This window comes from Alternaria postmessia (assembly GCF_024291825.1).
Source record: "Alternaria postmessia strain BMP 2775 chromosome Unknown scaffold_31, whole genome shotgun sequence".
NCBI lineage: Eukaryota > Fungi > Ascomycota > Dothideomycetes > Pleosporales > Pleosporaceae > Alternaria > Alternaria postmessia.
In genome coordinates, this window is record NW_026260104.1 from 306,047 (window position 1) to 321,976 (window position 15,930).

Consider the following 15,930-nt stretch of genomic DNA (forward strand, 5'->3'; position numbering starts at 1 on the left):
ATCACCGTGGAAGTGGGATGACCTGTTCACTCACCCGTTGCTGATCGTTACTCGTTTCAACAAGTTCGCTGCCACTATCCTGCCTTCCTATCACCTCCACCTTTTCCATAACCTCATCTGGTCTTTGCAATCCCCTATCCTTGATGAAAAAGCAGCCTAATAAACACAGTCCCATGAAGGGTACATTCATTATGAATACGGTGCGGCTCGCTGTCGCATACGCTTGCAATATCTGCACTATTTGTTTTGGATCTAGTGATGCAAAGTCCGGCGTATCATATGAAGAAAGTGCCAAGAAGTGGAATTCTTTCGGCATAGCTCGGTGCAAGGAATTTTGCAGTGCAGCAGCAGAAATTGCAAGACCGACTGCACCGCCGAGACTGCGTATGAAGTTGCGGTTTGAGATGACGACTGCGCGTTGGGCTTTCGTGCAATGTGCTTGCAGTGCAACAAGTACTGGCTGGAAGACGGCACCGACTCCTAGTCCTTGGACAAAAAGTATGACGACTATAGCCCAAATGGGTATGTCGCGGTTGAACATGCATGTCAAACCTACACCTAAAGTCCAGAGGAAGAACCCCAGCCAGATCACTTCGCCGTAGCGCTCGAAGCGCGAGATATATTGTCCGGATAAAATTGAGGAGATCATTTGTGAGGCGGTGAGTGGCAGCATCGGGGACGCCGACATGACGGGAGAGAGGCGGCGTGCGTTCTGGAAGAAGAGGGGCAGATAGTATGTTTGCGAGTAGGCCACCACGCCAAAGAGGAAATTCTGGAGAAGCATGATGGAAACGGGGCCGGATCTGAAGAGAGACACTGTCTAGCATCAGCAATGATTCGCAAAGAGCATGTGTTTCGTAATAGGGCGACCAGAGCTTACATGGCATCATAGGCAATATAGCTACACGGTGCTCAATGTAGACGAACGTTATCATGCAACATCCTCCAATCGTTAACATGGCAACAACCATTGGTGATTCCCACTCGAAGTAGTCACCTCCTCCCGCAATAGGAATCAACAGCAATATCAGCCCTGCACTTCCGAAGAATATGCCTCCATAGTCAATCCTCTTCAATACTAGCTTCATATCCGCTCTTGGTTGTTCCTTGGGTGTAGGCAGAACAACAAGACAGAGCATACCGCAAGCTGCTGACACGGGGCTGACGAGCCAAAAGAAGCCTCTCCATGTACTCTTTTGTACAAACGCTGCAGCGATAAAAGGCCCAGATATGTTTCCTAGTCCTACACATGCACCTATCATGCCTTGCCACTTCCCGCGCTCTTTCAAGGTGACGATGTCGGAGACGATCATGGCAGAAAGCGAGGCTATCCCGCCGTTTGCCACACCTGATAGACCGCGGAAAACGTACAGCATCGTTGCGTCGCGCGAGAGACCACAAAGGAGGTCGGAGACTGTTAGAAGGGCAAGTGCTGAGAGGAGGACAGATTTCCTGCCTAGTTTGTTTGTTAGCTATTTTGCTTCCTTCACATTCCCGCCAAAGCCAGAGGACATACCAAATAAGTCACTCATCCTCCCATACAGCACTTGGAATATAGTGTTCGCTATCAGCGCACTCGTGCCGGCCCAACTGATCGTATCTTCGGCATTTAGATCACGTCCAATTGTGGGCAGGGCAACCCCGATACCAGTCTGGTCGACAAAACATATGAAATGCGATAATGCGAGTGCGGAAAATACGACGAGGAGCTTCTTGCGGGGGAGGAGGTTTGTTTGATCGAAGACAGCAGCTTCAGCTGCAATCTGGCGAGCCTCCATGGCGTAGTAGCAGGTGGTGTGATGATGTTGTAGAAAAGGCGTGGTGGTGCAGGAATATGCTGTCAGGCCATCCACGTTCTTGTTGTCCGTCTTTAAAGAGAAAAGTGCGATGGCCGGCAATACAGATTGTAGGATGCAAAAAACACCGCGTGTTCATTGCGCAAGGGCTGCTGTGCAAATACGCCGAATATCATGGAAAACATGGTGTATGGAATCCAGTCGGGTCATCCACCATAATCGCGATATGGGACATCTTCGTCATCATGAGTACTCCATACATGGCCATCATATCCGTCGTTGTTGGTGAATAGCGCGGAGACGATGCCGGCCTATGAGAAGGATGACCTTACAAGACTATGCGGTTCATGACTGTTTGCAGTTGCCAAGAGGGTCTAGGGAACCATGGAATGTCGACATGTTAGAATTATTTCGGTACAAGTAGATTCCAGCGGTCCGACCCTATGGAGCTAAGGCGTACCTGCAGCGAGTATAACCATTCTGGCGATTTGGAGGAGATCGCGTGGTGAGAACCCTGAATGTCGCTTCCATGGTCAGTGTCGGTCTGGACCGAACGATAGCCCGTCACATCAGCACGAGTGGACCAGGGCTGAATTAACAGTCATATATATTTCCTTGTCCTACACTAAGTACTGGCCCTTAAACGCTCATTTCGAATCGCTAGCGTACATGGTAGAAAATCCTCTGATATGGGTGGAGAGTGCAACGATGAAAGCGAGACAGTATGCTGCTCTCCCGTGTACACTTTGAACGCAAATAAATGCATAAATGAAATGGAACAAGGCTAAACAATTGGAAAGCACCGCGAGTGGCCTGAGCATAGACGTACCTCCGGTAAAAAACCACCCGTTTCCGAGAACACCGAGCTAAACAAAATCCTAAACTAACACTTATGCCAGAAAGTTTGGAAGGCCGAGGCCGTGGTATCATGTAGAGAGTTTGACCGATCGTGTGTAGTAGTGACTCCACGCACGATGTCTAGATATATCCAGAAGACCTAAAGCCGCGAGCGACGAGTACTTCGTGACTCAGCCACGAGCGCGACCACTGCGTCGGACAATGGGAGTACCGTTGGTAGCGGGAGTAGGCGAGGAGACCGCTGTAGCACCATTGACCTTTGCCCTGGTCGCCTTGGCTTTGGTCGCACTCTTTACAGACTTGGGCGGTGTGGCTTCCTTGATCGGCTCGGCAGCTTTGCGTTTCTGGACAACCGGTGATGACTTGGCGCCATTCGTCTTAGTAGCGGCTCTCCCTCTCGTAGCTCTCTTCGCTGGTGTAGGCTCGGGCTCAGGTTCTGGGGATGGCTCTGGATCTGAAAGGTCAGACTGTTCAGCAGCAGTTTCTTGGTCTTTCTCAGCCTCGACTCCTGCATCATCCATCTCTACATCTTCTTCAGCAACAGGAGTAGGCTTGTCCGCTCCTGCTGCGTCTGATGTATTAGCCTCTTCTTCTTCCTCTTCCTCTTCCTCTTCCTCTTCCTGGACCTCTTGAGCACCGGCTCCGATGTCTTCCTCATCACTCGATACCTCGACATAGCTCTTATGCACAGTACTTCGTCGATCGCTCTTTCTCCGTGGACCACTTGATGGAGCGACGCCACCATCAACGTCACTCGCATCATCATCGTCGCCAGCTCTCCTCTTTTTCTTTGGTGTTTTGACGGGACGCTCTGTCCTAGCCTTTTTTTCCTTGATCGGTCTGTCGCCCTTGGTCTTCTTGCGCGACTTCTCTACACCATCTGATGCCTTGCGCTTCTTGCTTCGAATAGCTCTCCGCACAAGGGGTTCGAGTTCGTCAACCAAATCTTCCCCAATCCATGTCTTTTTAGCGATCTCCTGCGCGCGATCGTGACTCTCCAGAGGTCGGAAGATACCGGAGGGCAACTTCATTTTCCCTGGCCATGATTGCATTGTCCAGTTGTTTTGCTCTTCCCACGATCGGATGAGAGCCTGTGCTAGATCTGACAAGATATATAGATTCTCGTCAGCTTGGCGCGAAGGGGCAATACCATCCGCAACACCCTTGACGCGCTGAGCCACGTGGAAGATAAGTGACAGGTTTTCCTCGGTCGCCACGCATTTCAGGTAGTACAAGATATACTCTGACATGAGTTTCAGTGTCTCGTCTTCTGTGTCAAAGTCTGGGTGGTGAGCAAGTAGACTCAATAAACGAGCGAACACAGTCTCCAGTATGGTCTCTTTTCGTGCAGCAAAGGCGGCGCGACGTGCACGGATCCAGGTCATAGTGCTGTTTTTGATAGTTTTCTCAGGCTCATGTGCGAGGAAGAACAGGATAGTGTAGAATCGGGGCGGCAAACGACCCTGACCAAGGTACTTCATCAGTTTATCAGCGAAGCCCTTGCGCACTTGCGTACAGGGGTCGTGTGTGACCAGGGCTAGCTGTATAAAATCGGCGGGGCTCAAGAAAGGATCGAGGCGCTTGTTGCAGGAAAGCTTGAGTAGGGAGTTAGCGGCAAGAAGACGCTGGCGCGATTTGTGTCCTGCTGGAGTGCTGTCATCCGCTGCGCTCTCGCCATTGTTCTTCACATAGCGATTTAGCAGCTTATATGTGTCTTCCGCAGCATCCTTGAAGTTGGCATCGGATGGTAGGGAGCGTAAGCGGTTGACGAGGATCTTGACTGCCCAGGACCTTCCTTGAATGTCGTCGTCTGGGACCTCCATCCATTCAGCATCTGCATCGGCCGTCGCTGCATGCGGTTTCTGCAGAACTTCCTTGATGGCGATCTCAACGATGGCATCCATATCATCCTCGCAACCTGACTGGGCCAATAGAACTAGTTGACTGAGTGCAGCCAGCTTTGTGAGCCAGTGAGCACCATCGTATTGGAAGCTTTTGATGCTCTTGGTAAGTATTTCCTTCGCATGCATTTCCTTCTTGTCGTCGCTGTTCATGATAATAGTGATCGCATGCTTTGCTGCCTGTGGAGGGCTGCCGTAGAACGCAAAGTTCAAGAAGCTCTGTACCAACTTTCGACTGTCTTTGCTGTTCATCGGTATGTCTGTAGGGAATTTCTTTGCAAATGCAGCGCAGGCCTTGAGATCATCAACCGCACCAGGAGGGTTGGGCCTCGTTGCCGTGGGTGCTTCACTTTCAAGAGTCTTACAGAGATCCTTCACGTGAGTTGAGAAAACCTTGGGATGCTTGGTAGAGATCTCTTTCAGAAGCTCGTGAGCAGTGGCACCGAGACCTTTGTCATCAGTACGGGTGTATTCGATGACAGCTGGAACGTGACTCTTGTTGTAGCAGAGTAAGCTCACGCGGTAGAGTAATGGGGTCAAGGTGTCGAGCAGTGAAGAACCTGGCCCATCTTCGATCCTCTTCCGAAGCTCTTTAATGGACCTGAAGACTCTGCGGTAGTCACTCGCTGGATCCATACAGAACCGTATAAGGGTGTACGCTCTGCGGTCATGAGCTTTGGCGAATTTCCACAGGTCGTCTCTAACACGAGTCGGATCGGGCAACGTTTTTGCGTAGTAGGCGATGAGGCCTTCGAGATTTGTCTTGACGTCCTTCTCACCCTTTTCAGTAACACCACCGTTGTAGTCTTCACACAGCTTCAGGAAGTGCTCCATGTACCTGGCACCAGGGCCCTGGTTACCTTGTTTGGCGAAGAAGACTTTCTTTGCCTTCTCTTCCAAGCCATTCACAAGTACAAGCTGCCTTTCAGTCCGGATCTTGTCCAGATCTGCTTCGGTATAGCCCTGTTCGGCGTTTGCTTGGCTGTCTTTTACGACTTGTGAGTTTCCAGCTGGCTGTGCTTTCGCTTTCATGGGAGGATACGCAAGCGGAAGCAATGAGTCGTAAAGTGCGAGATCGACTTGCACATTGATTTCAGGGTCGTTCACGTAGCAAGCTTCAAGAATGCGAGATGGGATTGGGCCAAGCAGGGCCTTGATGCTGTCATCGCCTTCCGCAATGGCACCAGAGGCCACACCCCATATCTTGCCGAGAAGCCTCATAGACTCGGAATGAATAACATTTTTCTTGTCCTTTACGCGGTCTGCGAGATTGGAGAGGATGGACCCTGGTTCTGCCATGCCGCCGTTGCTGCCGAGTTTACGAACGATGTCGTTGAACTCGAAATGTGCAACTGCTTTGACGGCCGCTAAACGCACCTTCTCGTCGCTATCAATCAGGCATTCACCAAAGTACTTGAGCAACTTCTGTTCTTCTTCAAGATCAAGGCCAATGCCACCCGCTGATGTCATCAGTATGCGACCGATGCCGGTAGTCCAAGCAGCGCGAATGATGGCGGATTTGTCGTTCTTGCGCTGAAGAAACGAGTGATATGCTACAGGGTATTGCGTTGGAAACGAGTTGATGGACACTGGTGTGGTAAGATAGTCGAATGGTCGGGCTGAGTCAGAGCGTGATAGACTCTGTGAAGGATAGGCCACTGGGTCCATATCGGGCGGAGGGGGTGGACCAGCTGCGCCAATGCCTGAAATCATGTCGCCGAATGTTTCAGTGGCAAGCTGGCGAAGCTGCACGTTCTCCGTAGCAAGCTCATCTTGTAGATGTGGGATGATCTCCTGGAGCACACCGGGACAGCACTTCCACAGCTCACGCAGTAGCCTGTGTGCTTTGTGTGCCTCGTTGATGTCATCCTCGGAGGGGCCGCGAGGGAGGTCGTCGTCGTCATCCTTGGAATGGCCTTTGTATGTGGTTCCAGCATTCGTGAAGTCTACTATGACTGAGCTGAAGTAGTTGCCAATGAGACGAGCCATCTTCTCTGGAAAAGAATTGCAGACGTTCTTAGCCATATTGTAGGCGGGTGGTGCCTCTTTGCGACGTAGCGTAGATTGCTTCGCGTCGATCTGCACATTCTTCTTGCCTTTGGTGGAAGAGCCCAGTGTGATTGGGTCTGCCCACAAGAACTGCGCTACAACGACATCCACGACGTCATGTGTGACTGCGGGTGCTTCGTCTATTATGGTAGAGAGGATTTCGGTCATGTTGTGTTCGATGTTCTTGCTCAGTTCTTCTCCCTTGGACGATCCAGACAAAACGTCGAAGCAGGTTGTGAAGAGGGCCGCGGTGAGCTGATCGGAGCCCGGAATCTCGTTGATGAGCAGAATACTCTTCCATTCGGCGAGCGATCGGAGGATGTACATGTGCTGGCTGTTGTATGGGTGGGTGGGGTCTGCGAGGAGCGGCAGCAGCTTAAGGATGATGACGGAGAAGATTTCCTATGGCATTGTCAGCAGCAGTAGATGATGTGCTGGGCTATGCATCATACCTTGAGCTTGGATGCAGGGTAGGGCGCATCCGGCGCAAACAGCTTCAGCATGTCGACAATGCAGCAGACGATCCGCGCACGCACGCCATTGTCCTTGTGCTGCAAGAGACTCTGGTGGGCCAGCGACTCTGCGACGGGCATGAGCGAGTCCCTGTGCGCCTCTTCCTGATCAATTGTCCGCAGTTCATCGTGCAGCGCCTCGAGTCGCGTCAAGAGGTCGCTCACGCCAATCTGCTTGCCGGGCCGGCCAACAAGCGTTTGCTTGAACTTGAGCTTCTTCAGCCCACCTTGCACTGTTTCCTCCTGTTCCAGCTCCTGCTCTTCTTCTTCGACCACCTCGGTCGCCGCGGCCGCGCTCCGCCTACTGCGCGGTGCCATGTCGCGTGGCTGCGCGTGGGCCGTGACGTGTGGAGATGGTGTGGCGGCTATGTATTACCGCTACGATTGCGCGCGTGGGAAAGCGATCGGAGGCGCACGCGGGTGTCGAGTCGATTAGCGACGCGGTGATGGGAATGTCGTGACGGTGTTGAGGGGATGTTGGAGCGACTTTCTGAGCAGTGACGCGCTAGCCAGTGATACGCGACTGACTTCCGCCTGGATCGTGCTCCACCTGCATCACCATCGCACCCGCACCACTGGGCTTGTTTTCACCCGCCACCTCAATTTTACTTGGGACTCCGGAAAAAAAAAAGTACGTCCGGATTGCCTTGTCGCATTGGTATCGATGCTGGGTCTGATCATGTCAGCGATGCTAGTGCCAATACATTCACCGCGCCCGCACGCTTGAACCATATCAGGAAAGATCCGGAACACACGATCTAAACGAGTATCCGACCTACTCGATCCATATCAGCTCATAGTTGTAAATATTGCGTGAGACGAAGACAGGATGGAGAGACAACAAACTTTCCAGCGGGTAGGCAGAGTTTCTAAACTTACCAACCTTCGCTGATCTCCCCTGTAGCTAAAGCAGCCTTGCATACAACTGCTACAAGTCACCGCAAGTATCTCACAAAACCCAGGCGCTCGGAAGGAGCTGATACAGGCGCTCAACACTCTACTTACTACCCTCCGGTCTATAACTGGTAGCCCTGGTCTACTGGACGCAAAACTTACCGAATATGCTTTCGTCCCAGTATCTCAAGTGCTCAGGATCTCTCGACAGGTTCCAGTCAGAGCACTGGAGCTTTGCTTGGAATGCATTTCAACCTTGCTATCCGCTGGCTGGGGAGGCGGCCTTGAGCCTGCTCTATCAGGGCAACTCCTCATCCTTTTTACGTTCCTGGCCAAGCCTTCATCCATAGAGAACGGCATCTCCGCTACTTCAGAGGAGCTGCAATCATTGGCGCTTAGATGTGCGTCCGAGCTGATGACTGAGACGTCGCGCACGAAGCAGGGTCGAAAAGCTATAACTGCGACGACCAATATACCTGCCCTAGGCGAAGCTGTACTAGTCATGCTCGAAAGTCTTACCGATAGCAACTCGAATAACGTCAAGTTCCAGGCTATATGTGCGCTCAAGGGCACCATCAGCGCGATCGATGATGATGATGCTCTCGCCAGCTTTCTACCTAGGATGGTCTCGTCCTTGACAAAGGTATTGACACCGAGCAGCAGCAACCGACCCGGCTTTCGCGTTGTCGAGCAAAGCTTGGAAGTACTTGCGACACTTCTTGTTCGTCTGCTCAGTGATGCGAAAACCAAGGACTTACCCGAGACAACTCCATCAGATAAGTCGGGGAGTATCACCACAACGTCGCGATCGACCTCGTGGCTACAAGCGACTGCCTCACAGGTCAAGATCGCGCTTGCAAATGTATTCAAGCTGAGGGACCATGATAAGCCAGAGGTTCGGCAAGCTCTCTTGAAGCTATGTCTTTGCATCGTGCAGGACTGCCGTATATCATTATCACTTTGCACAAGTATGGCTACCGAAACCATCATAAATCTGGCGGGACATGAAGGCTCTGACGACACGATTGAGAGTCAACTAAAAGGACTCTTGTCCGCAGATCAGACCCTTTCTGATCTTTTACGGGAAAGCCTGCACGGTTGGATCGTAGCGCTACCTAGGCTAATGCGATCAAAAGACGACCGTAGCCGCCGTCGAATTATACACCAAATTTCGGTGTCGCTTCGACTATTTGAGCAAGATCCGACCATCTTGGATGACCGACTCACTGATAGTCTACGAGATGGTGTTTCTGCTGTATTTTCCGATGCAAAAGGCCTAGAAGAGCTAAACGAACACGACCAAAGCTCGATCACCGATCGCACACTGGCGTTGAGTTCCACGAAGTCGTCCTCTTTCCCTCCAATAAGCCTGCGGTATAAAGGCCAGGACGACATGATGACAGAGTTTAAAGTATTAGTTCAGGAGCTCGCGCGATCGAACTCGGCTCTAACGGTTGCTCAAGGACTGACTAGCTCCATTGATCTTGGACCAACTGAGGTCCGCTTGGCAAGCTTCTGGCTGTCAATCAACTTAGTAAGGGACATAGCAACGATCAACCCATCCGTCGATGATTTCATGGATTTGGGGACACCAAACCCTAGGGAAGAAGTCCTGGATGACTTGTACTCACAATCTCTATCACTACTCAACCAGCGAGATTCGAATACGGACAACCCTTGGCAGTTTTATGCGTTGGCATTGGAGACTGTAGCTCTACAGGCGAAGCAGTACAGAACTGAATTCCGCCCTGAGTTGAGCGAAGTACTCTATCCAGTGCTTCATCATCTTGGAAGCTCGAATAGCGCACTACGTGAACATGCTCTAGTCTGTCTCAATACTGTCGCGGAGGCTTCAGGATATAGCAACGCAGGGGAGCTCGTGATTGCAAACGTTGATTACATCGTCAACGCTGTTGGCTTAAAGTTGGCCTATGGCGATGTCTCTCCCCAGGCTCCGCAGGTTCTACTCATGATGATGAGACTCTGCGGTCCATCCCTCTTACCATATTTGGATGACCTTGTGGATAGCATTTTCAACGCCTTGGAGAGATACCATGGGTATCCCAAACTCGTAGAGCTTCTGTTCTCTGTACTTCAAGGCATGGCAGAAGAAGGTATCAAGGCGCCACAACTCGCGTTGACAGCTGGGGATGAGAATATCGAAACAAAGCACCCAAAGAGAACGGCTACCATGGACGACGTAGTCAAAGCGATTCAGAGGTTAGATGCTGACACACGAAGACGGGAGGAAGAAGAGAAACAAGCGGCGAAGATACCATTCCCAGAAAAACCCTGGAAGGAAGACAAGAGCTCGGAAAATACCAATCCAGACGATCCAAACGAGGAAGATGATCATCCACCTCCACCTCAGACTGAAGAGCCTCCCCCTCCTGCGCCTCGTACCTTCGCCATCCTCCTGAAAATCTCCGAGCTCACACAACATTATCTCACTACCACCTCGCCGACTCTCCGGAACTCTCTCTTGTCTCTTCTTCGCACTACCATACCCGCCCTCGCAAAACACGAAAACTCATTTCTCCCCCTTATTAATACGCTCTGGCCTGTGTTGGTACCTCGATTACAGGATCCGGAAGCATATGTAGTATCAAATGCGCTAGGCATCATAGCCTTGATGTGCGAACATGCGAGAGACTTCATGAGGACACGGGTCGAAGACGCATGGGATCTCTTCAGAAAAGTCTATAAGCGAACTAAGGAGCATGACGATCGCGGCAGGGGCAGCAGCTCCAAATTCACGTCACTAAAGATTACGGGTATCGAAACTGGTATGACGAGGCTGTCCATGGAGTCGCAACCTAGTGTCGATCTTTCGCGACCAGAGCTGTATGTCGATGCACCTACACGCATGATTTGGAACAGCCTGATCTTGCTGCTATGCGCCATCGCTAAACATGTGACGGTTCGCGACGAGCGCTTCGAGGAGATACTGGATATGCTAGACCCCGTACTGGCGAGAAGCGACGTACGCGAAGCGCTGGAGTGCAGCAACGCCGACACAGTCTGGCTACGACTATACAAGAAACAGAAACAGACTGAGAAAGTTCAACAAACCCGTTCGGATGTTTCAGAAATGGCACATGGGCTGCTAAGCAAAATACCCGCTGGCAAATCACATTGGCAGTTCGTTCGACTCTGAAGCAGAAAGAAAAGATACAAGGTTCTGGCGCTCGAATATCAATTAAAAGCTTACGATGGCGATGTTTGGGCTGAGTGTTCATGATGCAGAGACTTCGTGTGGGGAGCCGCAGCAACAATGCGACTAAGCTGCTGTGTTGAAGGACTCTTGTATGACCACACAACAGTCGTGGCTAGATAGCGATTGGGTAGTTTGAACTCAAGCACTAGTGTCTACGCTTACCGGTCCGCCCCTCGGGCTTGCAGCATATACCATCCATTCCTTCATCTTTGCTCCTGGTCAATCAATGGAGTTTTTTTCCGCTGGAATCTTGGGTCGCTAATCGATTTGCAGTGTGCAACTGTGGGTTGCATCTCGATCATTATCGCGGAGATGTTTGCTCGCACTACTTGTTGCGTACCGTTCAGTATCGCGATAATCAACAAATCATAGGAGACGACCTACCTCCCTTGTCGGGTAAAGGGAAGAAGGCAAAATCGTGGTTGCTTCGGCATCAAAATAGTTTGTTTGGTGTGGATGTGCTGGAAGGATGGCCGTCTTAACCTTACAGCTTGCACTGCGCTTGGCCGAATAACTCCATTACGAAAATATTGCAGCAATCTGAAACGACAAGTGTGTTTATGTCTAGCTCTGTGAGCTCTGGCGACAGCCTCGCGCCCTTAAGTTGATATAAGTCATATACTAATCTCAAATACATCTTGCAGGAGGGGCCAGATAAAGCTCAAGAGTGAGAGATGTTTTCGCATCCAGAAGAACTTTAGGAGAAGGAAGAAACTGCTTAGGTGCATCCACAGGACGGAAACGGTTGGAGAGGCGAGTTCCATTGACTCGAGTCGTGGCGGATTGGCGACCAATAATTTGCTTCTTATCGAGCCACGCACTTGATAAATCAGGCAAATGGTACAAAATGGCCTTGCTTAGCATCTAAATTTAGTAGGTGTTATTGCCACTGAATTTGGTATTCTTCATGCTCTTTCTCATTGAATGGGAGCAACTGTGGTGGCAAATACATGGAGTTTCAGCGTATCGCAATACTTCTCACAGCACCATGGCCTTCTCTATGTCTTGTTTGACCGAGTAAAAAGAATACGGATAGCACCGGTGGCTTGGCTTCCATCTAAATCTAGATGCCATAGTTGTTAGGTTTTACGTCGGTGGCGGCTCAGCCTTCACGTAGCTCAACGTTGGTTGGCTATCGTTTTGGGGCTTGCATCACAGCTGAACGAGAGGTTATGCACGATATGTACAGACAGGCCAGCTGAGTCACGAGGCTTCTTTGCTTGGTACAAATGCTTAGCTATGACCTCTTGCTATGCTGTTTCATTTCCTTCTCAGAAAAGAAGTAACGCGTTGTCTTGTGAAACAGTATCGACATTACCCATCCGATACCTTTGAAGAGCGTTTCATGCCTAAGAAAATAGGCCAGAATGAATGCCATGTCACTACTCGACTTCGGATCGCCCAATTTCAATTTCACAAATTGCTCGTCGGCGGTCTCGATCTGGCTGTACTTGCAGCCAGTCGTGGATACCGACATGATCGCGCCCAACGACGATTACAGAGACCCGCACAAAATCTACGAGTATATCATCGAAGGCCTTGATGGATATCTGCAACATAACTCTATTCAAAAACCCCCTATGACGGACGAGTTCTGGGCGTGGGCTCGGAGAGGTGGGCTTGATCAAACCGCTGCGGAGTACGCTTACGAAACATGTGTCCAAACTCTGTGCCGTGCGGTCGGTTGGAAAGGTAACCCTGACATGGTTGGGATTGGGGTACGACTTAACCTAGCATAAGAGATTTCGTGTCGATAAAGCTAACTCGCGTAGATGCTAGTCACATACCTGATGCAACAGCTACTCATCTCGATTTACCTGTACCCGATTGCCAGGATCCGTCTTGGAATAAAGCCGAACAGGACAGATAGGAAGTGCTTCATCTCACGGACTCTACTTGCAATCCGACTATCGACTACGGCCTTTCTCTCTGCGTCCGCTGTATTCTCGATTGCTTTGCTGTTAGCATCCAATATCACCATGGCGCAACAAGAGTCGACATCGGTTCTTGCGACATTCGTGCTAAGTGCTGTGGTACCTCTTAATTCAGTTTTCCCTGTCATTATACTACAGCTGGCTACACCGGGTACGTTTCGGCGTCAGAAAGGAAGGCTTATGCTATGGGGAGTAATCGACGTACTTATCCTGGTACTGGTGATTCGCGGCATCTTGGTGCTTATGATGACTGCAGCCGAAGACAGTATGCGAATCGGCGGTGATCCAATAGGTCAGAAGGCTTGTGTGAACATGGCCTTCGTGCCCTGGGTTTATCTTTGCTGGGCGACCGCCGCTCTTTTGGTAATCGGTCTCACTGTCTTTGTAGTAGGCTCTCTTCTTTCAGTTCTGCGCCACCGGCAATCAGTATTCGTACGGCTCCCATCATGGACGTCATAGATCATCCTTTTCGTCTCGTTCGTCGCCATGCTGTTCTTCAATATTTGGCTCGTTTATCTAAGCATCCGGATACGATCACGCGCTGGAGCCCATAACAAAGATAGCGAATGGACGTTTGGACAGATCCTGGCGCTCGCTACCTGGGTGCCCTTCCTAGCAGAATTCGCATACACGTGGTTGGAGGAGCCGGAGGACGCGTTGAATGGAAGGTTACCGGCACCATACGAAGTCGTGGTCGCATCAACGGTAGATGATGCGTTTGGTACAGCACGACCGGGCATCGAGCAAGCACGAGGTCAGTTCCAACGGCTTGCAGCAACAGATTTGCCTTCGTTCGAGTCCAGTAAAGCTTCGACCTGGCCGTTCAAGACACATTAACGTTCAAAGACTTGCTCGCGTTATTCTAATGCGCTGATTTTGTGTCATAAACAGGCGAGTGGTGGGAAGGCGTTTTGACATCTACTTTATGTACCTCCAGAATCATCATGCAACTCCTTACAATGGTACGATTGAGCTTTTATGTATGAAGACTGCAGCCATGAATCCAAAAACGGAGATGCCTTCCCATAAGACGAATACGGTGTGTGATAGCCGCCTGTAGGTAACCTGACCGAGTCAGTGTTAATGTCTCTGCAGGTGTCACCTAACGACAGAACCATACCTAGGTAGGGATGTATCTCGCGCACAGCGACACCACCTTATCGATGTCTTCTTGCATTCGTAGATAGAATTGAGGTGAAAAAAATCCGTCTAGCCCGTCTGATTGCAATTCTGGATTACTCTAGATCTTGCTTCCTGGTAGTCAAGTGCACCAGCCACGGCTAACCCCGCCTCAACAAAGATCTCACTCCCGTATAACGACAGGGAGTCAGATGCCCTAGGTATTCGTGCATACGGTGTTTAATCGGCTCTTTGCACTGGTCTAGAAGCTATGTACGAGATTAGGAGTGGAGAGCGACGTCATTGGGCGGCTCCAAGCATCTTCGTTCGAAGTTGCTTTTAGGTTGCACCGTCTGTGCGCCCTCTACGTGAAACATGAACGGCCCTCTTTAAGTATCCTTACGCGTCTCAATCCTTGATTCCACCAAACCTACCCACCTAAGGAAGTTAATTTCTTATAGGATCAGCTTTCCAAGCCAAAGTCTCGATACAGCTACAAAGAAGTTGCAGCAAGGTTGACATATCATACTAGAACACAGATAGCGAAAGAGCACACGTTTTGTTCGTATTCATGTCATTAGAAACTAGATTATAGAAGGCCGTTTTCTATCGTGGGTAGTCCATTAGGTTCACATGTTGTTGTAGATGCACTTGACAGGAGTCTCCTCCTTGAGCGCTTTCATAGTAAATGGGATGCATCCCTCGATGCCAGCCGGAGTGTCGACACCCGACAGCCAGACGCTGTAACCGTCCTCCTCCGCACCCGGGCAAGCCTGGAACCCAACAACGCCGTTGGCTGCCGCGAAAACCAAGTTGGACTCGTCGTCAATCTTGAAAGGACCACGCTCCTGGTTCTTGCCGATGCCTTGGACACCCATTGTGAATTGGAGGACACCCTGGCCCATGCCGGAGCGGTCAACGTAAGCCCTCAGAGGTGGGTTGGGTGTGTAGAGGTACAGATCGCCCTCCTCGGTGAGCGAGAAGCTGGCGTAGTTGGCGTCTGGCTCTGTGCATGAGGAGTTTTGCTTTGGTGCGTTGATGCTGAGACCTCCCTTTACGGCTTGGATATTTCCGAACTGGATAGGGGTGCCGGTGCGGAGAGACATCAGGCGGAAGACATCGTTGCCAGAAGGTTTGGTGGCAGCGAAGGGGTCGGTGTTGGTAGAGTTGTCGGCAGTAGCGATGGGCGAAGCAGAGACAATGGCCAAGGTGGAGGCAATGACGGCGGAGGTGGTGAACTTCATGTTGGGTGGTTGTGTTTGGTTGAGTGAGTTGTTGGATTTGGTATTGAGATACTGATTGTAGTGTGATGTGTTTGTAGTGGTGTGATGAGGCTTCTCGGGCAGCCCTTACGTCGTTTTATATATCAACACTTTCAAGTCCGTGTGTACGATACGAGATTGCACAACAAGGCCGAGGTAGTCCATCATCACTCACCAGATGTCGTGCATGACGTTGTAAATCTCCGAAAATAACTTCTTTCCTAGCTTCGAACCCATGGCTAGTGCCGGCTGCGGCGTCCGCTTAAGCTAGCTGACCGGGATGTTGATCACCCGGGGATGTTGATCACTCACAAATCTCAGCACTCCCACACAAAACACGTGTTTATTTTCTTAACGTAGCTATAATTGCCACTCCGTACACATAGAC

General features: G+C 50.7%; 5 protein-coding genes across 5 annotated transcripts; 2 read left to right on the forward strand and 3 right to left on the reverse strand.

The window, feature by feature from the left end:
• Position 1: 1 nt before the first annotated feature.
• On the reverse strand, positions 2-1,778 carry J4E82_005791 (uncharacterized protein; the record flags this gene model as incomplete). Its single annotated transcript, XM_051732052.1, has 3 exons — positions 2-816; positions 881-1,456; positions 1,517-1,778. The coding sequence occupies 3 exons, from the start codon at positions 1,776-1,778 to the stop codon at positions 2-4; spliced, it is 1,653 nt and encodes a 550-aa protein (XP_051588301.1).
• Positions 1,779-2,824: 1,046 nt separating this feature from the next.
• J4E82_005792 (uncharacterized protein) lies at positions 2,825-7,434 on the reverse strand (the record flags this gene model as incomplete). The annotated part of the gene is made up of 2 exons (XM_051732053.1): positions 2,825-7,006; positions 7,057-7,434. The coding sequence occupies 2 exons, from the start codon at positions 7,432-7,434 to the stop codon at positions 2,825-2,827; spliced, it is 4,560 nt and encodes a 1,519-aa protein (XP_051588302.1).
• A 511-nt stretch (positions 7,435-7,945) lies between these two features.
• On the forward strand, positions 7,946-11,167 carry J4E82_005793 (uncharacterized protein; the record flags this gene model as incomplete). Its single annotated transcript, XM_051732054.1, has 2 exons — positions 7,946-7,972; positions 8,021-11,167. The coding sequence occupies 2 exons, from the start codon at positions 7,946-7,948 to the stop codon at positions 11,165-11,167; spliced, it is 3,174 nt and encodes a 1,057-aa protein (XP_051588303.1).
• A 2,039-nt stretch (positions 11,168-13,206) lies between these two features.
• Positions 13,207-13,998, forward strand: J4E82_005794 (uncharacterized protein; the record flags this gene model as incomplete). The annotated part of the gene is made up of 2 exons (XM_051732055.1): positions 13,207-13,491; positions 13,621-13,998. The coding sequence occupies 2 exons, from the start codon at positions 13,207-13,209 to the stop codon at positions 13,996-13,998; spliced, it is 663 nt and encodes a 220-aa protein (XP_051588304.1).
• Positions 13,999-14,909: 911 nt separating this feature from the next.
• J4E82_005795 (uncharacterized protein) lies at positions 14,910-15,524 on the reverse strand (the record flags this gene model as incomplete). The annotated part of the gene is made up of 1 exon (XM_051732056.1): positions 14,910-15,524. One exon carries the CDS (start codon positions 15,522-15,524, stop codon positions 14,910-14,912), a length of 615 nt encoding a protein of 204 aa, XP_051588305.1.
• Between the last annotated feature and the right edge of the window lie 406 nt (positions 15,525-15,930).